Source organism: Drosophila grimshawi, unplaced genomic scaffold (genome assembly GCF_018153295.1).
Source record: "Drosophila grimshawi isolate 15287-2541.00 unplaced genomic scaffold, ASM1815329v1 contig_311, whole genome shotgun sequence".
Classification (NCBI taxonomy): Eukaryota; Metazoa; Arthropoda; class Insecta; order Diptera; family Drosophilidae; genus Drosophila; species Drosophila grimshawi.
The window spans coordinates 7,495,155-7,515,359 of NW_025063098.1; the positions used below are offsets into that span (position 1 = coordinate 7,495,155).

A 20,205-nucleotide genomic window follows, 5' to 3' on the forward strand; every position below is an offset into this window, starting at 1 on the left:
TATTATCTGACTATTTGAGAAGTGCATTTTTGCAAAATGTTGATATATGTGTTATACGTTTTACATATGATGCCTTAATGTTTACTGTATGTATGTATATTTATTATTGCTGCATAATTCACTCATAAATATTTTTTTCTTTTTTCTTTTTTCATATAAACGTTTACCAAAAAAAAAAAAAAATACAACTCGCACATTCCACCACCACAAAAAAAAAAAAAACCAATAATAATACAAAATCGTCACGCAATAAAAAAATAACAACATAAAATCGAAAACAATTCTAGAAGGACAACACGATCACCTTTTACTTAGATTATATTTAGAGGCTTGACTAAAAGTTTGAAAGCTCGCAATATTCAAATCGCCCGACCGCATATGCATATTAGCTCAGCTTGTAAGCGTGTGTGTGTATATGTATATGTGCGTCTGTGTGAATAACGATCTAATAACGAGCTAAAGGATTCCCACACAGCAAGAAAGTGGGCAGCCATCCAAATAGCTGCTCGATTTCCAGATGCGAAGATAAGATATAGAGAAGCATCTGCGTTTGCTTGATCGATCGTTCGCTCTAAGAAGAAGCGCTGACAAGAACCGAGAACCTCATTTGCCAAAAAGAAAGAAGAAATAACAACGAGACTTTTGTTAACAGAGCCGACACAATCTAAGCAACTTTAAACTAAAAAAAAAAAAAGCACACACAAAAGAAATTAAGAAACGGAAACCAAAAGCAAATACTAAAGCAATCATCAGTTAAAGTCGAACACAAAAACTAATAAAAAAGCCAGCAACATTCACTTAAAAATGGCCGAAGACGCTGCCATGGAGACATGTCCAAGTCCTGAGATGGGCGACTCTCGCAAAAGGCCGCTCGATTCCGATCCGGAAAATGAACAAACAAAACGCTCACATTTCAGTTCCGGTAAGTTTTGCAAATCAAATCCAATCATTTGAACCAAATAAGTACCACATAATGAGCAATGAGCAAATTTCAATCGCTTTTACATATACTACTATCATTATCGTGCTCTCTCTATCTCTCTCTCTCTACCTATCTATCTGTCTATCTATCTATCTATCTATCTATCTGTCCATTCACTGCCGAGTCTCTCACCCTTTTTGAATAAGAAAAAATCGCTGCGATTTGTGTAAATATTTTGTATCTCATGCCAATATCCCAAAATGCGCCACATCCATAAGCATATTTGCATTGCTGCCAGTCTCTCTCTCTCTTGATTTCAATAAGTTATTTGCCATTTTGCCATTGTCATCTTTTAATTGACCAGTTCACAAAGCATGCCCGCTCTCAATTTCGGATTTGCATTTGACAAACCTCGAACCGGTCTTGTAATTAAGTGCAAATGGCATTGATTGAACAGATTGCGCATACGCCCTAGTGGCCTAATCAGAAAGGATGACACACATAGCGGCATTTGACAGCCGCAGGCTCACTGGACTCTTAGGCTTGACCCATATTTGTGCACTCACAAAAATAAAGTGTCCTGAATTTTACAAAATTTACATACAAAGGGGAATATTCAGAAACGTAATTTCTACAATATGAACATTTTGGCATATATGCAATTTTATTTGTTCAATATTTTGAAATTGCTTATATTTTCTAAATCATAATACTCATGAGATTGAAATAATTTTGTCGCACGATCAAAGTTAGCTGATTCAGAGTTGGTAGGGTAGGGAGAAAACGTGTAAAAAAATGTAAAAAATATATGCAAAATTCTAATTTAGTTTTAGAAATATTTGTGCAAAATTTCAAGTCTCTAGCTTTAAATTATTTACGATAAATATTGAGATTTATGTATTTCTTAAATTAATTAATTTTACAATTCCACATATTTATATATTTAGTATAGTTTATGAATGTTTTTAATTTAATTTTGAAACAGCATACGATTTTAAAAACATTAAATATACATTTAAAAAATTTCAAATATTGCTGAAAGGTAGAACACTTACATTGGTGAGCCCTTCTTAATTGAAGACGTTACGTGTTCTTTGGCGGATGAACTTGAGTCTAAAAGAATAGAAATTAATGTTACTTAATTGAAATTGGAATTTTTTTCCGAGTGCACTTGCTCACTGAGTGACCTCTTTGGCATGACGTTATAACTCACCGAGTTGAGTGCATTATGAATGCTAAGGCTACAATGGGTTAGCGCAGTAGGTCGCCAAAGTCCGCTCCATTCAAATGCTAAGTGGCTGAGATTAAAATGATGCTACAGAGCTGCTTATACTTATTATTTTTATTATTATTATTATTAATATTATATTCAAAGCGTATTCAATTTGTGGGGAGTGAAGCCAGTCAGATCAGCAGCTATTGAGTGGCTGCTTTATCTGCTTTGGGCTGCTTTGCTTGATTGCTCGCTCGACTGCCAACCAACTTGCTGGCAGACTTCAAGGTGAGCCGCGACGCAATCCAACTCTACCTGTCCTCGCATCGCATCATCGTTTTTGTCGTCGTTGTTGTTGTTGTTGTTGTAGTGGTTGCTGTTGCTGTCGCGCCACAGACATAAAAATAGCAAAGACTGTAAATCTTAGAGGCGGTTTTGTGTTTTCGTGTTCGTGTTTAGTGTTTTCGATTTTGTTTTTGTTCGCGACCCGCCCCCGCTGCTGTCCGGAATGCCTGCTTAGCATTTGACTTTTAGTTGGAGAACAATTTTTAGTTCCACTGGATTCACAATGTGTGTAAAAACACGTTTTGTTATTGTGTCTTTGAATTGGAATTTGTTAATTGTGCGCAGAAGCGTGCTAAGCAACTGACCAACTGCCAAACAGACAGACTGACAGACTGGCAGACTGAACGTCATTTTAATGCCTGTCATAACTCTGAAATCTGGTCAACAAGTAATGCCAAGTTATCTATTTGCTTTGCATGTCAAAGGTCCAAGCTTTTAACGGACAATTAAACCAAATGTCGGTCAAAAAAAACATAACAATTTGAAAGTCTTAAAGCACTAAAATTATCTCAGCTGGACTACAGTTAAAAACACGAGTACATATTTGTCAAAAATTAATGTGTTATGATTGAAAATCGTTACTGTGGCATTTAGTTAATTTTTCAGAATATTTTTTTAAGCTGCTCAACATATCATTTAATAAAGAAATAATACGTAATACAAATATTAAAAAAAATAAAAAAGATTAATTGAGCTAAATATCCGTTCTTGAAAATTTAAGAATTATACTTCACAACATCTTCAACCAAAACTGTAAATGCTAATGATTTCAGCCAAAATATGATAACTTTAGAAAATGTAGAAATCTTTTCTATTATTTCGAAATATATATCTGAAAAGTCGACAAATATTTGTTCATATATTTGGATATTATTTCTAGTATTTAGGGCATTTTAATCTTTCCCTGGAACTTTTTATATTTATTTGAAAGTCATTGATGTTTTTGAGTTACCCTCGGAATACAAAGTACCTTTGGATGTTGTTGTTAATGGCATTGTTGTTAATTAACTACCATTCAAATGTTTGTGTACATGTGTGTGTATATTTTTATTTTTGTTGCTCTCGTCATTGTTGTCGCATTGCTGGTCGTAGAACAGGTCCATGTTGACATGTGTCATATGTGTTTGAAAATTTAGAAGTTCTCTCTCTCTCTCTCTCACACACACACACACATGCACACACACATAGACAAGCAAGTTGTTTATTAGTTTTCAAACAATTTATTTGTTTAGCTGTCTTGACAGCCATTCGTTTATTAATATTTATTTCGTGGCTCGTCGTTTATTGTCACTTGCTGCAGTAGCTAGACAATAAGTGCCTAGATTCAGTGTCGGTTAGGCCACAAAACCACTTTAAAGCTACTTTAAAAAGGAGTGCGATATCTGCTGTGGATGCTGTGCTTGCGGTAGTAATAGAGGATTGTGCAGATGCCACTGGAGAGGAGCCATGGGAGGGCGGCGGGGTTGGAAGGGATGTGCGTCAGTCGAGTCAGGCTGCAAGGAAATGCAGTAAAGCCACAAGGAAACAATTCAGGGCATGAGGGGTAGAGGTCGGGCGGGCAGTCAACATGTGTTGTTGTGTTACGCAATCAATGCTGATAGAGCTAGCTTGAAAATAGATGCGCGCCAAGAGCACACAAACAAGAGAGATAAAGTCAGAGAGAGAGAGATGTGAGAGAGAGAGAGAGAGAGAGCGCTTGGGCAGCTGCTGCTGCTGCGTTAGCAACGCTGTTGACCTACTTAGTCATTGGTAATACTCTAAGTGCGAATGCGCGAGTGTGTGTGTGTGTGTGTGTGTGTGTAGCCAATGCCTAGACAAGGTCCTGCGCACTAGACGTGCAGAAGTGCCAGCAGCAGCAGCAGCAGCTGCATCAACTGCACTGCTGTTATGGGGCGCCATTGCAGCCATAGCCGCAGCAGCAGCAACAGCCACAGCCACTGCCATGTTTCCACAACGTCCTTGAGCGAACACACACACACACACACACACACACTTGCACACACACACATGTAACACTTGCACTGAAAATGGGTTACACCTTGGCCACTTGTGCAGACACAAAACTGTGATGCTGTGTCGCCTGTTCGCGTGTTAAACTCAAGTGCGTTTGTGGCCAGCGGGTTCTTCTCTCTCTCTCTCCATCTCTCTCTCTCTCCATCTCTCTCTCTCTCTCTCCATCTCTCTCTCTCTCTCTCTCTCACTGTGTCTATCTCTGTCGCTCTCTCTGGATATCTTTTTGGGTTACCTTATTCTTGGCATATTCTTTTGTTGTTTGCTGAAGTGTTGTCGTCGCTGTTGCCCGTGTCACTGCTGCAGCTGCTGCTGCTACTGCTGCTGCTGCTGCCGCTGCTGCACTTGTAAAGCATCTCAAGTGGCCTACTAATAGCTCGAGTGCCAATGTTGGTTAGTTAGGTGCGAGTGTGCTTCTTAGTTTGGTTTACTTTTTTCTAGTTTTTCCCTTCTGTCTAGGCAGTTTCCGCCTATTACGTTGCCCTCAAATACAACCGAGCACGAGCTTATCGATAGCTGCCCCCCAGGCTTGGCTTTCGTTTTCAGCTTTTGTGTGATGTTGCAGCAGCTGAAGTCTGAATTTGGGTCACTTTGTTGCATCCAACATGCACTTGAGAACGTTGTTGTACATTTTTTCTTTCTTTTTTTTTTTTTTGAACAACATACGCAAATACATATATGCCACTAGACGCATGAGCAATTTGCGGTATGCCGCATTAATAAATTACGTATACGCAACGAGTACAGCTGCCAGCTATTTATAAGCATTTATTCACACCGACAAATTTCGTGCAATCGATCAGCAATTAATCATTTCTGCTCAGCTATTTCTTGTTTAAGAAGACAATGTGCTTTTGTCTGAATTAGAATTTGGAGTGGAGACATTCGGAATGCGATTGCAAAGGCGAAAATGAATTTGCCCTTAGTCATACAGATAACAGTTAAGCAATTAGAAGGCGTTCAATATATGTCAATATATATGAAAATGATTATATAACAAGCTGAATGAGCTGAATACACTCTTTAAATTGTGAGTTGGTGTTGAAAAACAGATTTGAAATGAGTATATTGGATAAGAAAAAGCGATTGCCAATCATCAAGAAATGTTTGCCAAGGCAAAGTTTATGGACATGTTTGTGTGTTCGTTGTAGGGCAGATTGACTGTGTGTGTGTGTCTATGTGGTGTTTGGTTATATATGGGGGCGTGTTGTGTCATCTTCATCGAATATCATTCGAACTTCTGATGAAGTTTTGCTGCCTGCTCGACAAACTTGACACGTTGCCTTACTCTATCTCCCTCTCTCTCGCTCCCTCTCTCTCTCCCTCTCTCTCTCTCTCGCTGTCTCGCTTTGGCTTATCTGCTCATTTCTTAAAAAACATATAGGTTTGAATGTTTGTATATTGCCACAACATTTTCTATTTTAGTCAGTCAACTCCCCCCGCACCAGCGTCTTCACTCAGCGCTGGCTGCTGATAACTAAGAAAAAAAAGAAAAAAAAACTAAACAACACATTTTTGGAGTGAGGCAACGTCAAAACTCGCCCATTAGATCATAAGCACACGCTCTTCACTCACGCACACACTTACACAGATATACACACTCACACACACTCGCACACACTCGCACACACACGCACACACTCATGTGTGTAATCTCATAGACGCTGTATGATGTTTGCCAAATGACTGACTCATTTGGATCAAGCTCTCTTCGCTCTCCGATTTTCGGATCTGGCATGCTCTCTCTCCTTCTCTCTCTCTCTCTTTCCCTCTTTCTCATTTGAACTCTGCGTTTTGGGCTCGCTTACACGCTCTCTGTCTCTGTCTCTGTCTCTGCCTCTGCCTCTGTCGCAGTGGTAGCTCTGTCTCCGTCTCCAGCGCCGTTTTTGCTTGTATGCCACGAACTGACAAAATTCCTCAGTGCGGTTTCAGTGCGCGCCGTTGCCGATCGTCGTTCATTTCGTGCGCTCGCTGCTCCTCGTCATTTTTTTGCCTACTGCCTTCTGCCATTTTGTTAGTACTCTACTATCGCATAGTACAATTGAGTTGGCTTCCAAATAAAGACCAGCATGTTGTTTGCCAGAACGCAACAACCACCGCCGCTTTCGCTTCAACACCAGCAGCAGCAGCAGCAACAGCAGCAGCAGCATCAGCAACTGACGCCTCCGACGCTTCAATTTCAGCAGAGCTTTTGTAGTATGTGTTTTTCAAGTGCAGTTTTATAAGTCATACACACACACATAGATAACCACACCGAACCACATTCGATATGTATACTATAGCAAAAAAGAAAAAAGATTATATTCAATGACCTTGTTAATTAGCATCATTGCTGCAATTTGTCCAATGGCAATGACAACATCCCGGCCCGGCCTGGCCACTAAACTAATATTGTTTATCTAATTTGGTGTGTTTGCCTTTGCCTTTGCCTAGTCAGGCTGTCTTAGAATGTATTTGTGTTACTCATTAAGATCATAATCACATGAGCGACGGAGTCGTCATTCGCCGTTCAAATATATGTATTTATCTACATAGTTATTATGTATTTTGTATGTGGTGCCACGCTGCGTATGCGCAACTTGGCAATCGAATTACATAGTTGCGTCGTGTCAAGGTCGCATTTTCATTTGAAAGTTGTCATTAGGTTTGAGCCCTAGCAAACACTAAAACACTTCTAACACATCGCTCACATTCGGTACGTGATTATTGTGGCCACAATTCGAAATACATCGACACGTCAAACGAGTATTTGAAATATATACATTTGCTTACAAAAAGACCCGATTTGTATTTGTTGCTGTTGTTGCAATCATCAAGCCTCAAATTTAGCTCAATGTCAGCTGCTACATAATATGTAAAAAAAAAATAATAATAAATAAATAACAAGACATTATTATCGACATTGACACAAAATCAGCATCGGAATTGGAATTGGAGTCGACAATTTCAAGCAGCAGCTTCTAATTTTAATACATTCTACAGAATTCAAGAGACACGCTTGCCGCTTTAATAGCTTTTCTTTGATGTGCAAAATAAGCCCAGAAATAATGCCAAAATAATAAGTGAAAGATGAGTGCTTGTGTGTGTGCGTGTGTGTGTGTGTGTGCGTGTGTGTGTGTGTGTGCGTGTGTGTGTGTGTGTAATGTGTGGGTAGCTAACTGGTTGAGGTACTTAAAGCTGGCATGACATTGACTCTAAAGCAAACGGGAAACAAACGACATGAAAACATAACCTTGAAATGTATTTCAGTGTGGGCAACATGTACTTCCATAAGTGTGTGTGTGGATTTAAGTGAGTGTGTGTGTGTGTGAATGAAAAATCCCAAAAATACATTTAGACACTCGGAGAATCAGCGCTGCCACTCCATTCATCAGTGGAGGGGTTTACCTTTTTCTTCTTTTGGCTTTTGCTCACTTGGCCAGTTGGCTATGCAAAACACCTTTAACGCAACGGTTTGAAAATAATTTATGCGTGCTAGAAATGAGGTAGAGAGCTCAAAGCCCAGTTCAATCCGAGAGATCCCTACTCCACTCCCAACTCAGTTTATTTTTTATTTTTTTCATTCATTGTGTAATCTGAGCAGCAACGGCAGCAGCAGCAGCTACCAATGTGGATGGCTGTTGGCAACCAGTTGTTAATTTCTGCTGTTTGGCAATGCTGGCAGGTGTCTGAGTATTCAGCCAGCATTTGGGGGGCTTACATGTTGTTTCTTCTACACGCTTAAAAAATCGACCTTAATTTTAGCAAATGGTCGATAGTAACTCACCTTATTATTCAGAGAGTCTATTTGAAAGACGTATGGTGTCGTCTTTCTATTGTTTTTCCATTCTCTCTGTGTAGGTTTTTCTAAAATGTAGACCAGATATGCCTAATTTCCAAGTTAATTTTTATAAGTGTACATTAAATTTTTTTTCTCCTTATATTACTATTAAACATTAGTATAATAAGATAGATGGATAATTAGCTTACAAGTTTCTTTAATACAATTTGAGAAAACATACGATTTAAAGTAGACAACAGATGTGCACCAATATAACAGTCGAGCGAGCAAATTTGATTACTATTTTCTGAATTTTAGGAAGAATTTGTTATAAAACTAATGCTTTGCATTTCTACTATTTACTTTCTATTATTAAGGAATTTCACAGAAGTCGAAACATGCTTTTCTAATTTGAAGAAATTGTATTTTCTTAAATATTCTTTTCATTTCAAATAACACTTTCTAATTCTAAGAATTTTGTAAAAATTAAAGTTACGCGTGTAATGTAGAAAATCACATTTTAGAGTGATATTTTTTCTGAGTGTATTCATTGTATTATTGTTGCTTAGTTCAGTTTGTTTATTTATTTTCCACATTTTTTCGGAGTGGCTAATCAAAATTTTGTGACTTCTACACGATAAATCAATTGTGGTCATTACGGAAACGCCAGAAGGGCTGGCAGATGATCTCACACATAATATAGTTGCCATTGTTGTTGTTGTTATTGCTGTTGTTTACACCCACCCTGCAGTTTGCCTTGTGTGTTTTCGAATATGAACTCATATTCAAATGTATAAACGAGTTTGGTGCTTTTTTTTTTTTAGTTTTTGTTTAATTTAGTACGTTATATAACAATAGGAGAAATATGTATGATTTCTAAATCAGTGTTATTATTATAATTTATGATCTTTTTTTGCATTTCACTGCAAGTTGCTGGCTATTAAATTTATCAGCGGTAATTTTAATCACTTTGGGCTGATTTTTTTATTTTTTTTTTTATAGTTATGTATGTAATTACGATTATTCAAGCGATTCCGCATTTCCCGGTCACACCAATTGGAGTTTGTAATTGGCCAAACTCCAAATGTGTCAAGGTTGCGGCTCAGAACTTGCAGCTTACAGCTGAGTTCGTTTCGCATGTATCTCGATACTAATCTGATAATTATTTGGCAATTAGCTGCTCCAATTAATGGCTTACCGTTGTATTTATAAATGCAACTAGTTAGCTGATAGAGACTTTGAAATGGCATCGAAGTTACATCATTGCTATGCCTCCGACTCGAACCATTTGTAATCAATCCACTAACCTTCGAGTCAAAATCCATTTGCCTAGCCTGCTGTTGTTATTGGGTCATCAGAAAATCATTTTCATCATTTCAAGTAATTCTGAACACATATACATACATATTACAATACATCTATATTATCATTTATTTTTATTTTGCTAGTTTTAATTCATTTTTATTCATATAAATGTGCTTGTAATTATTAAAAAAAAAAAGAAATACAGAGCGGAACTATGTCTATAGAATTTATACACAAAACAACAAACAACTAAAAATATCAAAAAAAAGAAAACTTATAACTATAACTGAAATAAATAAATATATAATAAATAAAATTCCTCGACGACACACACATATTTGTTGTTGTTGTTGTTGTGCCAACACTGCGTTTAATTGTTAGTAATGAGTTACAATATAAATTAATTATACTCGTATAACCAGCAGCATTTCCGCAAAACCAATGAAAAACTCTAATTCAACACAAATGTGATAAATAAAATCAAAAGAAACACTGATGTTGTGATAAAAAACTGCAATTAAAGAATATAAAGCGTATTTTTAATATCAACAAATCAATAAGTGACAAAAGAAAAAAATCCCAATCAGAGAAGCAGTTCCACAAATGAACCGTCATACCATCACAGAACTTGAACCAGCAACTGGAACTTCTATCACAGAGCACTCAAGTCGCAGCTGATCTGAATTGAACTAATCTGAACTGAACTGAACCGAACCAAACACACACACACACACACACGCGCAGAGTGGAGTGGAGTGAAGGAGTGGAAGGAGTGGAACCGAAGAGAAATCAACTCAACTGCTGAATGGTAACAATTTTGGCATTGTAATCGTACTATTCTAAATGTATAAGACCATTACCTTCCATTCCATACTTGGATGTTGTGTAACTCTCGTCATTAACTACTATCTTATATACTCTATATATATATATATATACATATATATTATATATGGACATATACTATCTATATAGCACAGATTGAAAAACTCGCAAATGCCAAAAACATGCCACATACTACTACTACTTAATACTCCCTAATATTATTCTAATCATGAATCAAACGAGCATCCAGCGAAGAAATGACCAACGAATGTAGTTGATAACAAAAACAACAACATCTCATCAGTCAACAGTTGCTACTCTATATAATATATATACATATTTATATATATATATAATGCCGAAACAGTATCAGTCATCAGTCGTCAATATGCTTGACGGCAAATCCATCGTGCAACCTCAATATCAGTCAATATCAATCAATCGACCAATCAACCAATCAATCAAACACTCGATGTTGCTGCCGCATCTGCTGCTGCTGCTGTTGCCGCCGCTTCATAACTCGATATATGCAACTTCAGGCGTTTATCTCAATAAGTCTGCCTATATATCCCGATTCACTTTATGTAACTGCATATATATATATATATACTTTGATTTTTCCTACTCTCTGACTCTCAATTTGTTGTCGTTGTTCATGTTATTATTATTGTTGTTGATGTTGTGGCCGTTGTTGTCTACCGAACTGATATCATTTAACAATGCGCCGATATTGCTAAATATACACTAAAAAAAAAAACAATATATATATTTATACATATATATATAAATGCCACGCCCACTGCCGATACGTCACATACCGCCAAGCACCAATACAATGAACTCCATCCTCTGATTGCCATCCAAGAACACCACATGTCAGCAACGTCATTCGATATAATTAAACGTCTTACTACTACTACTACTACTATTACTACTACTACAACAACTACTACTACTACTTCTTCAATAATGTCCATCCAGCGCGCTGCTTTCGAATCAAACCAATGCAATCCAAACCAACACCAAATCGACCCAAAATCAACTCAAAATCAACTCAAATCAAATCAAATCAACTCAAACTCAATCTCAACTCAAACACCGCAATCTACACTAAACCAAAAATGACGCTACCACTCTATAACCCAACTATGATCTGTATTTAAGACTACTACACACCTGCCACCTGCATCATCATCTTTATTCAGAGACTGAGTCCAAAAGCAAATCATACAGGAATTACATTTTAAGAGCTGCCTTTACACGACCGACAAATCGAGAGTGGAAGAAACACAATATTCAAAATGTACAAATTTTTCTGACAGCTTTTCTTTTAAAAAGTTTCCCTCTCTTTCACACACACACACTCTCTCTCTCTCTCTGTCCCTCTCCCTCTGTCGTTTACGGTTCGTGTAAATGCTGCTCGAGAAAAATGATTCCTTTTTGTGTGTTCCATGTAACGAAATTGTAAGCGAAATTGCAAACTTTTAAAAACTGAGCTTAATTGAAAACAATTTCTATTTCTTTTTTCTTTTCGTTTATTGTGGAAGTTTTTGAATTGGAAACGCGTAGAGTAGAGCAACAGTAGCAAAACTTATCACAAATATAAAAACACATACAACAATCAACAGCAATATAAAAACAAAATATATACGAGTATATTGAAAAGCAGCGTAAATTCAATAAAAGCTAATAAGCAAATCAATTCCGTCGCAAACAAACAAATTAAAAGACTGAACTCAAACATTTCAACACAGCAGTATCGAGACAAATATAAAAATATGGAAAGTATTATGAGTGGGGTGATGGATCCGGGCGCCCAGATGGACACTGAATTATATGCAGCAGCTTTGCAACAGCAACTGCAGCAGCAGCTGCAACAACAACGGGACCAGCAACAGCAACAGCAACAGCAACATTATGCATACCAATATCAGAATTCAACAACGCCCACCACACACATGACGCAATTAGATTTTAACAATCAGCATCAGCCACAACAACAACAACAACAACATTCTAAGACAACAATTAAAGCAGCAACATCGCCCTCATCAATACATTCGCTGACCAGCGGTAGCAGCAGCAGCAGCAACAGCAACAGCAGCAACGGCAGCAGCAGCACCAGCAACGCTAATAATAGTTCCAATCACAATGTGGCATACTCATTAGCCGTCCTTAGCTATAAGCAACAGCAGAAGCAGCTGCAGCAGCAACTAGCTATCAACAGCTATCCTAATCTAAGCAATACTCAACAACAACATCAACATCATTATCATCAGATGGAACTGCAACAGCAACAGCAACAACAACAACAGCAGCAGCCAATCAGTCTAAATGGCTCGCCCGATAACGCCATCACACCGCCAATTGCAGCGGGCAGCGCAGCAGCATCAGCATCAGCAGCAGTACAACAGCAGCAACATATGCATCAGCAGCAACAGCAACAGCAACAGATGGGTAGCAATGAGACAACTGCAACCGCAACAGCATTGGCAACAGCAACAGCAACGGCAACGGCAGCAACATCCAGCTATAAGACTGCCTCCTGTTGGTGCTACGGTGAGTTTGATCAAAACACGCAATCAAATTCAGAAAACTACCAATAAAAAGATGCGCACAACTTCTTCTAAGTATTAAACACACACCATCTACAAACTCACCAAAAAAAAAAAAAAAAAACACTTGCTATCGCCCTCTCTCTCTGTCAATCTTTATATATATTTATATATGTATACAAAGATATATATTTAAATGCATATATGTGTAGAATTTGCTCTCTATCTTCTGTCAATTGCTTCCACGAACAACAGTGAGAACAAAAACCAAGAACTACAATAACATCAATCAATCAATCAATCAATCAATCACCACGTCACCATCTCAACATCTGCAGCTGCCGTCGTCTCATAATCAAATAAATATCAAATTAAATGCTGCCACCAACAGAAAAAAAATACAGCCAAATGCATCCAGCTAATAAAAAATGAAGAAAAAAAGAAAGAAAACCAAAAAACCAAAAAGGGAAAATTAAAAGAGTTTGCTGTAAAATGAAATAATATTCACACATTGTCAAACATACAACACAAACACACACACACACAAACACACCGCTCATTAATTATTATAGTATTTTAAATCGATTTTAAATGCCACATTACGCATACGTGCTACTTGCTGCATTTGCGTGCTGCAGATTGCTCCATGGAAAAGCCAAAAAAAAAAAAAAAAGAAACAAAAAAATTGGCGAAGTTTGTTGGAGTTGGCCTAGTTTACAAGGGGCCATGTTGCTGTTGCATATGAAATTAGTTTGCCACGCCGCGCCACACCACGCAGCGTCTTTGTGGGGCGCTTAAATGTTTCCAGCGTTATTTATGACAACGACATAATTCAAGCTGCTGCTCAGCTTTAACAGCAGCAGCAAGCACAGTGTTGTTCTGGTCTCCTTTGTGGCCCATAAAAACCAATGTGGCTGGCGGCGACGTTGCTTTTTTGGGCCAATGCCTGTAAGTCATATTTTGGCCCTTTAAGTCTTTAAACTGCTGCCCAAAAACCAAAAAAAAAAAAAAACGCTAAAAAAAACTAGTATGCCACATGCGACAGTCGTAGAGTGAGGTCAGTTGGTGGTTGTAAGCATGTGTATTTGTGGCATGCGACATTCTCAAGTCGAGGGCTCTGAGTGAATAGCAGCAATGCTGACAGATGTGCACCTCATTTCACCGCTTGTATCTAATTAGAGAGAAATAGTTTTGAAGGACACTTGGTTCTCTGAGTGGCAATAACATGGCGACGACACAGATTTCAATTTTACACAAACGACATGTGGTATGGTAGTGGGAGCGTGGGCGAGGGGGGCGGGGCGGTGGGGGCGGGGCGGTGGGGCGGTGGGGTGGACTGGGCGTGTCGGCTAAAATTAAAACAGTCAGCGAATGCGAGCAGTCGTCAAGTCGCTCATCTGTGTGGGACAGCAGTAGTAGTGTAGGTGGGCAGGGGACGGGGGTATGTGTTTGCTGCTCGAGCGAGAGCAAGCAGGCAAGCAGTCAAGCGAGCAAGCAGTGCAGCAAGCAGTCAGGTGCAATGCATTTGTCATTTTGCGCTGCTTGCTTCCATTTTTTTTCTTCTCTATTTTTGTTTCTTTTGTTTTGCTTTGGTCGACAATGTTTTTTTTTTTTTTTTTATTTTTCTGTGTAATGGCGCGTCTCCGCTTGACACATTTTATTAATTGAAATTTGTTTGTTTACTTGCCTCGGCGTCGTTCTGCGCGGCAAAGGCTGCATAGAAATGAAGGCAAATCATTCCATGTACATACACACTTATCAAACTATCTATCTATCTATATATCAACATATCTCCACAATTGCTCTACTATGTCTGACATACACACACACAGACACACACACACACACACATATGTACACCCGTGACGTCAGCTAGTTGCTTGCTACTATCTTTGCCTTTGTCGAATTATGTAATTGATGTAATTGTATTTTAATTTTTTTTTTTGGTTTTTTGCCCATCTAATGTATCTAATGTATAAATGTATTTATTTCTGTTTCGTTTTAGGTGAGTCAGTTTGTTCTGGAATTGAGGTTGAAATTGAAAATAATAACAATAATCATAATCATCATGGTAAGCTTTGTCATACTTTCATTAAATACCATTAAAATTCATCTTTGTACTTAATGCAAAACGCAGCGAACAAATAATGTGTAAATATCTCCAACTGTTTCGTTTTTGTGCGTTTCTTTAATCTCTCTCTCTCTCTCTCTATCTCTCTCTCTCTCTCTCTCTCTCTCTCTCTATCTCTGTGTATCTAAATGTTTCTAGTATACGCACTGTCTAATCTGAGACTGTCGCGGCTTAAGCTTAACATGTCAACTGCCAAAAACGCAAACTTTTATTAACATTTTGACACTCTGACCAAGACGAATATTTAACCTATGAAAATCACACACACAACGATAAATATTGCTTGCGAAAAGCTTTCGCAGCTCATTTTTGCGTACGTGTGAAAGCTCAAGCAAAAGCTTACACAATGTGCATAAGGCTTGGCCGGCACTTAACTAGGACGATCTCTGACTGACTGTCTAAATATCTGACTGACCGCCTGACCAATATTTTGGCTGGACAATACATTCAGCGCTTTAGGGCAGATTTTGTGATTTGAGCTTTTCATGTGCCTCGCTTGTGTATCGCCAGCATTTAGTGTGTGTGTGTGTGTGTGTGTGTGTTGCATCCTCATCCAGTGCATTCAACTCTCATGGCTTGCCAACAAGAAACCCACACAGCATTAACATGACACAACACAACAAGGAACAACACGAACAGTAAACAATCACATGTACCACCAACTCGCCGTCCCCCTCCCCCACCATGCCATAAGCGCCGCCCGCTCATAAACAAACTAAAAAAAAAGAAAATTTATATTCACATCCACTACTAATTCAATACAAATAAAACATTTAATTGGAGCAAATTTATGGGTTTATGCAATTGTCTCGTTGCAAACCGAATAAATATATTTATAACAAATGCTGTTATTATTTTTAATTGATAACCTAACCGGCTAAGCAGCTACCAGAATTGTGCCTTAACTCCAATGAGCAGCAAATGACAACAGCAGCAACAACAGTTGAAAAAAGTTGCTGCCAAATGCTAAATACTACTCTACAAAATATGTGAACACTAATCAATGCCCGACCTGTGAACATCTTTTTGACTTTTGCAGGCGATACCACATTTCACATGAAGATACTGGTGCCGGCGGTGGCCTCCGGGGCCATCATTGGCAAAGGCGGCGAGACGATCGCCTCCCTTCAAAAGGACACGGGTGCTAGAGTCAAGATGTCCAAGTCCCATGACTTTTATCCAGGTGAGTTTCTTCATTAAAAAGGAGAAAAATAAAGAAAAATACTCTCAAGTTCTTTTCGAAATGAAATTTACTCCTCCGGAGTAAAGATAATGTTAAAAATAAAGCTTACCTTCAGATGTATTTTCCTAAAATCTTAGCCAACTGTATTTATTTATTAACAATTCATGAAACTTAGGCTATCTTTGACAATAAAAAAATCAATCCAAATCACGTTGTTAAACCGACAGGAATTTTTTGCCATTTGGAAGACAGCTCTTTCATTTAATTTATTAATTTTTGTATTAAAATATTGAATATAAAATATAGTCTGCTCTCAGATTTTCCCCGAACATTTTCTTACTTTTTAAATCTTTTATTTAGTAGTAAGTGAAACGAATTTAGATTCTTATTCCAATGCCGTAAAGCATACAAATTTTGGCAAAGATTCGAATAGGTTTCTATGGAAAGTTTTTTGAATTTAAGCAACAAAAAAATGTAAATGAAGTGGAGGTGTTAGCAGCTAGATTGAGGTCTGCAAGGGTATATTGTCTTCGGGCTGTATAAAATAGTCGTTCTTTCTTCATCGATCTTACTATATCCGTATGTCTGTATGAACAAACGGATCGCTGAGACTAAAAGAGCTATAGACTTGGCTATTTAAAAATTGTGAGTTTATGCTTCGATTCCGAGACCGATTCTGAATTTTAATCGATAAGCCTGCGGTTCCGATTCCGATACCAATTTCGGGTTGACACACTGATATCTGAGATCTGTCCGTTTTCGAAATTCACTTTCAAAAAGTTAAGTCCAGCTGATATTAAAAGTAACAGAGGCATTATTTTTGTAAAATATTTAGCTAATCGATACTATCGCCAACAGGTACTACTGAGCGGGTTTGCCTCATCACCGGTTCGGTGGAGGGCATTATGACCGTGGTGGATTTCATAATGGACAAAATTCGGGAGAAACCCGACTTGACCACGAAAATCATTGATGCCGAGTCGAAACAGGCACAGGAACGTGATAAGCAGGTTAAAATACTGGTGCCCAATTCAACGGCTGGCATGATCATTGGCAAGGGCGGCGCCTTCATCAAGCAGATCAAGGAGGAGAGCGGCTCCTATGTGCAGATCTCGCAGAAGCCCAAGGATGTCTCGCTGCAGGAGCGCTGCATCACCATCATTGGCGACAAGGAGAACAATAAGAACGCCTGCAAGATGATACTATCGAAAATAGTTGAGGATCCGCAGTCGGGCACCTGCTTGAATGTCTCCTATGCGGATGTGAATGGACCCGTTGCCAATTTCAATCCAACCGGCTCACCGTATGCCACCAATCAGAATGCCATTAACTCAAGCACCGCCTCGCTGAATTCCACGCTGGGCACTGCAATCGGTGGTGCGGCAACCGCAGCCAGTCTTTTGGTCAATGGCACCGGCATCAACTTATCCCTCAATTTGGGCGCGCCAAATCCGGCGCCAAATCTAGCTGTTGCCAATCAGCTGCTGGAGCACATTAAGGTACCGTCTCCTACTCATTGCCATCTACCATTTGAACTGACTTCATATTGACATTCATATTGTAGGTTGCCATGCGGGGCGCTGGCTACTCGGAGACAGCCACCACTGAAGTTTGTGCCGCACTGAGTGTCCTAGCGAAATACGGTGTTCTCGGCATGGGCGTGGGCGTGCCACACGCCAATGGGGCGCATCCGACGTTGGGCAACTATCTGGGCGTGACGACACTGGATCAGCAGTCGGCGGCCGCAGCCTCAGCGGCCTCGAACAATGTGTTCGGTGCTGTTGGCCAGGTCAACTTTGAGTATGCCGCCGCTGCAGCTGCGGCCCATGCGGCGGCCAGTCGGCAGTCAACGCAATCGCAACTGGATGTGCAATTCGATTCATTCCGGCATCTGGGCTCGGCTGGGGCGCCAGCGGCCACGCCCGTCTCGTTGAATAACAACAGCTTCGGACTGACCGGTGCCACCGGGACGGTGACCAGTGCGCAATTGGGTGCAGCTGCCTCGATAGGTGGCCTGAGTAAGAGTCCCACTCCCGGTGATCTGGGCGCCAAGGATACGAAGAATGTTGAGGTGCCTGAAGTGATTATTGGCGCTGTTCTAGGTGGGCAACCTTTCTATTATTATTAATAACAACAACAGCAACAACAAACAAACAAACAACCAACAAACCAACCAACCAACCAACCAAACAACCAACCAACCAACCAACCAACAACAACCACAACAACCAACCAGATCCAGATAAACACTTTTAAATCATTTTTCAGCACCGATTTGCCCCTCGCCGCTCCCGTTAAACTGTTTTTGTGTTTACCCCTGCATTCCTTAATTTGTAGGCCATAGATATAGTTATAGGTTGTAGAGATTGTAGAGAAAGACAAAGCAGGCATTCCAAGTGATTAAACCATTTGCATAGGCATTCCTTAAAGCATTCTCAATGATATAATAGTAATAAATATGTAGCGAAATTTCTAGTCAACTTCTTGCCCCTTCACAACACACACACACACACACACACATCCACACACATGTAGCACAATCCATGATCCATAATAAATACATATATGCATACAGATGTTGCCATATGCCATATTCCTTCGAAAAGTTGAAAATTCGCTCACCCCAAAATGTCCAAAAGTGCAGTTAATAAATTAGGCTAACAGTTAACAGTTAGGCGTACATGCAGTACTAAGTTAGTTAGTATTTAGTTCTTTTTCTTCTGATTAGCTTGAAAATCGTATAACTACTATTTTGTTGAAGGCATAACGAATTTTTGTAACTAGTAATACATTAATACACATTTGGAGTAGTGCAATTATTGGGTTTATTATTCTTTATTTGTTTATTATTGCAGGTTTTACCTCAGTGTCAGATTGTTTAGGCTTAAGTCCTTTTAACCGTTGATCAAATGATTATGTTTTTCTTATTTTAGAATAGGCTTCTCTCAATAGGTTTGCTAACCTCTTGGTTTATACATACCACATATACATAAACATATATAAATATACACAATTACACATCATATTACCTTAATATATATATACACACACACACACACAAATATATAATCTATATCCATATAATATTTAAAATAATCTGATGCAAATATTCCAGGTCCGAACGGTCGTAGTTTAGTTGAAATTCAACATGTTTCTGGCGCTAATGTGCAAATTTCCAAAAAGGGCATTTTCGCACCTGGCACTAGAAATCGCATTGTTACCATTACTGGTCAGCCGAATGCCATTGCCAAGGCGCAGTTTCTAATTGAACAGAAAATCAACGAGGAGGAGACAAAGAGGGCCGTCAAATTCCATTAACCACTGTTGTGAATTAATAATCAAGCAATCAAGCAAGCAGCACAACAACAAAAAACAACAACAACAACAACAACAGCAACCATCCCCTACCACCCTACCACCCCTGAACCCCCAAACACCCCCCCATTCAAGCGTATTTCCTCAACAAAATATGTTCATTAATTTAAAAAGAAAAAAGAAAAAAAAACGAAAATGCTAAGAAATCTAAAGCAAAACATAACAAACAAAATGCAAACAAAAAAGAAGTCTAATTTCAAACGAATAACATCAGCAGTAGCCATTAAAACAAAAACAAAACACCCACACACACACACACAACATATATATATACATATATATATATATATAAATATATACATTTTAAAAGGCATTCTGATAAATATTAAATAATTGCCCAAGCAAAACGAGAAGAAATTCAAAGCCTTAGCAAATTTGATTTGACAGTAAGACAAACCAACTACTATCAAAATGCTGCATTTGTTTGCCACACTTATAGTATGTAAAATATGCACATATATATATTTATATGTGTGTGTGTATATACGGTTTGTTTACATAATTTTAAATTTAAATCGAGTTACACCTGGCATAATAATAATATTGTCCTTGCCTAATTTTGTTGTTGTCAAATGTTTGCG

At 38.6% G+C, this 20,205-nt stretch overlaps 1 protein-coding gene and 1 long non-coding RNA gene across 2 annotated transcripts; both read left to right on the top strand.

Moving 5' to 3' along the window:
• Positions 1 to 857: 857 nt before the first annotated feature.
• On the top strand, positions 858 to 12,017 carry LOC116805491. The gene is made up of 3 exons (XR_006246668.1): positions 858 to 922; positions 9,978 to 10,363; positions 11,928 to 12,017. It is a non-coding gene; the product is annotated as an uncharacterized LOC116805491 (long non-coding RNA).
• A 40-nt stretch (positions 12,018 to 12,057) lies between these two features.
• On the top strand, positions 12,058 to 19,737 carry LOC6563083 (RNA-binding protein Nova-1). Its single transcript, XM_032737692.2, is given in 7 exon segments — positions 12,058 to 12,939; positions 14,941 to 15,006; positions 16,106 to 16,249; positions 17,108 to 17,748; positions 17,814 to 18,351; positions 19,365 to 19,547; positions 19,550 to 19,737. Coding segments are annotated over 7 exon segments (2,388 nt in total). The 5' UTR covers positions 12,058 to 12,158; the 3' UTR covers positions 19,585 to 19,737.
• Positions 19,738 to 20,205: the final 468 nt, after the last annotated feature.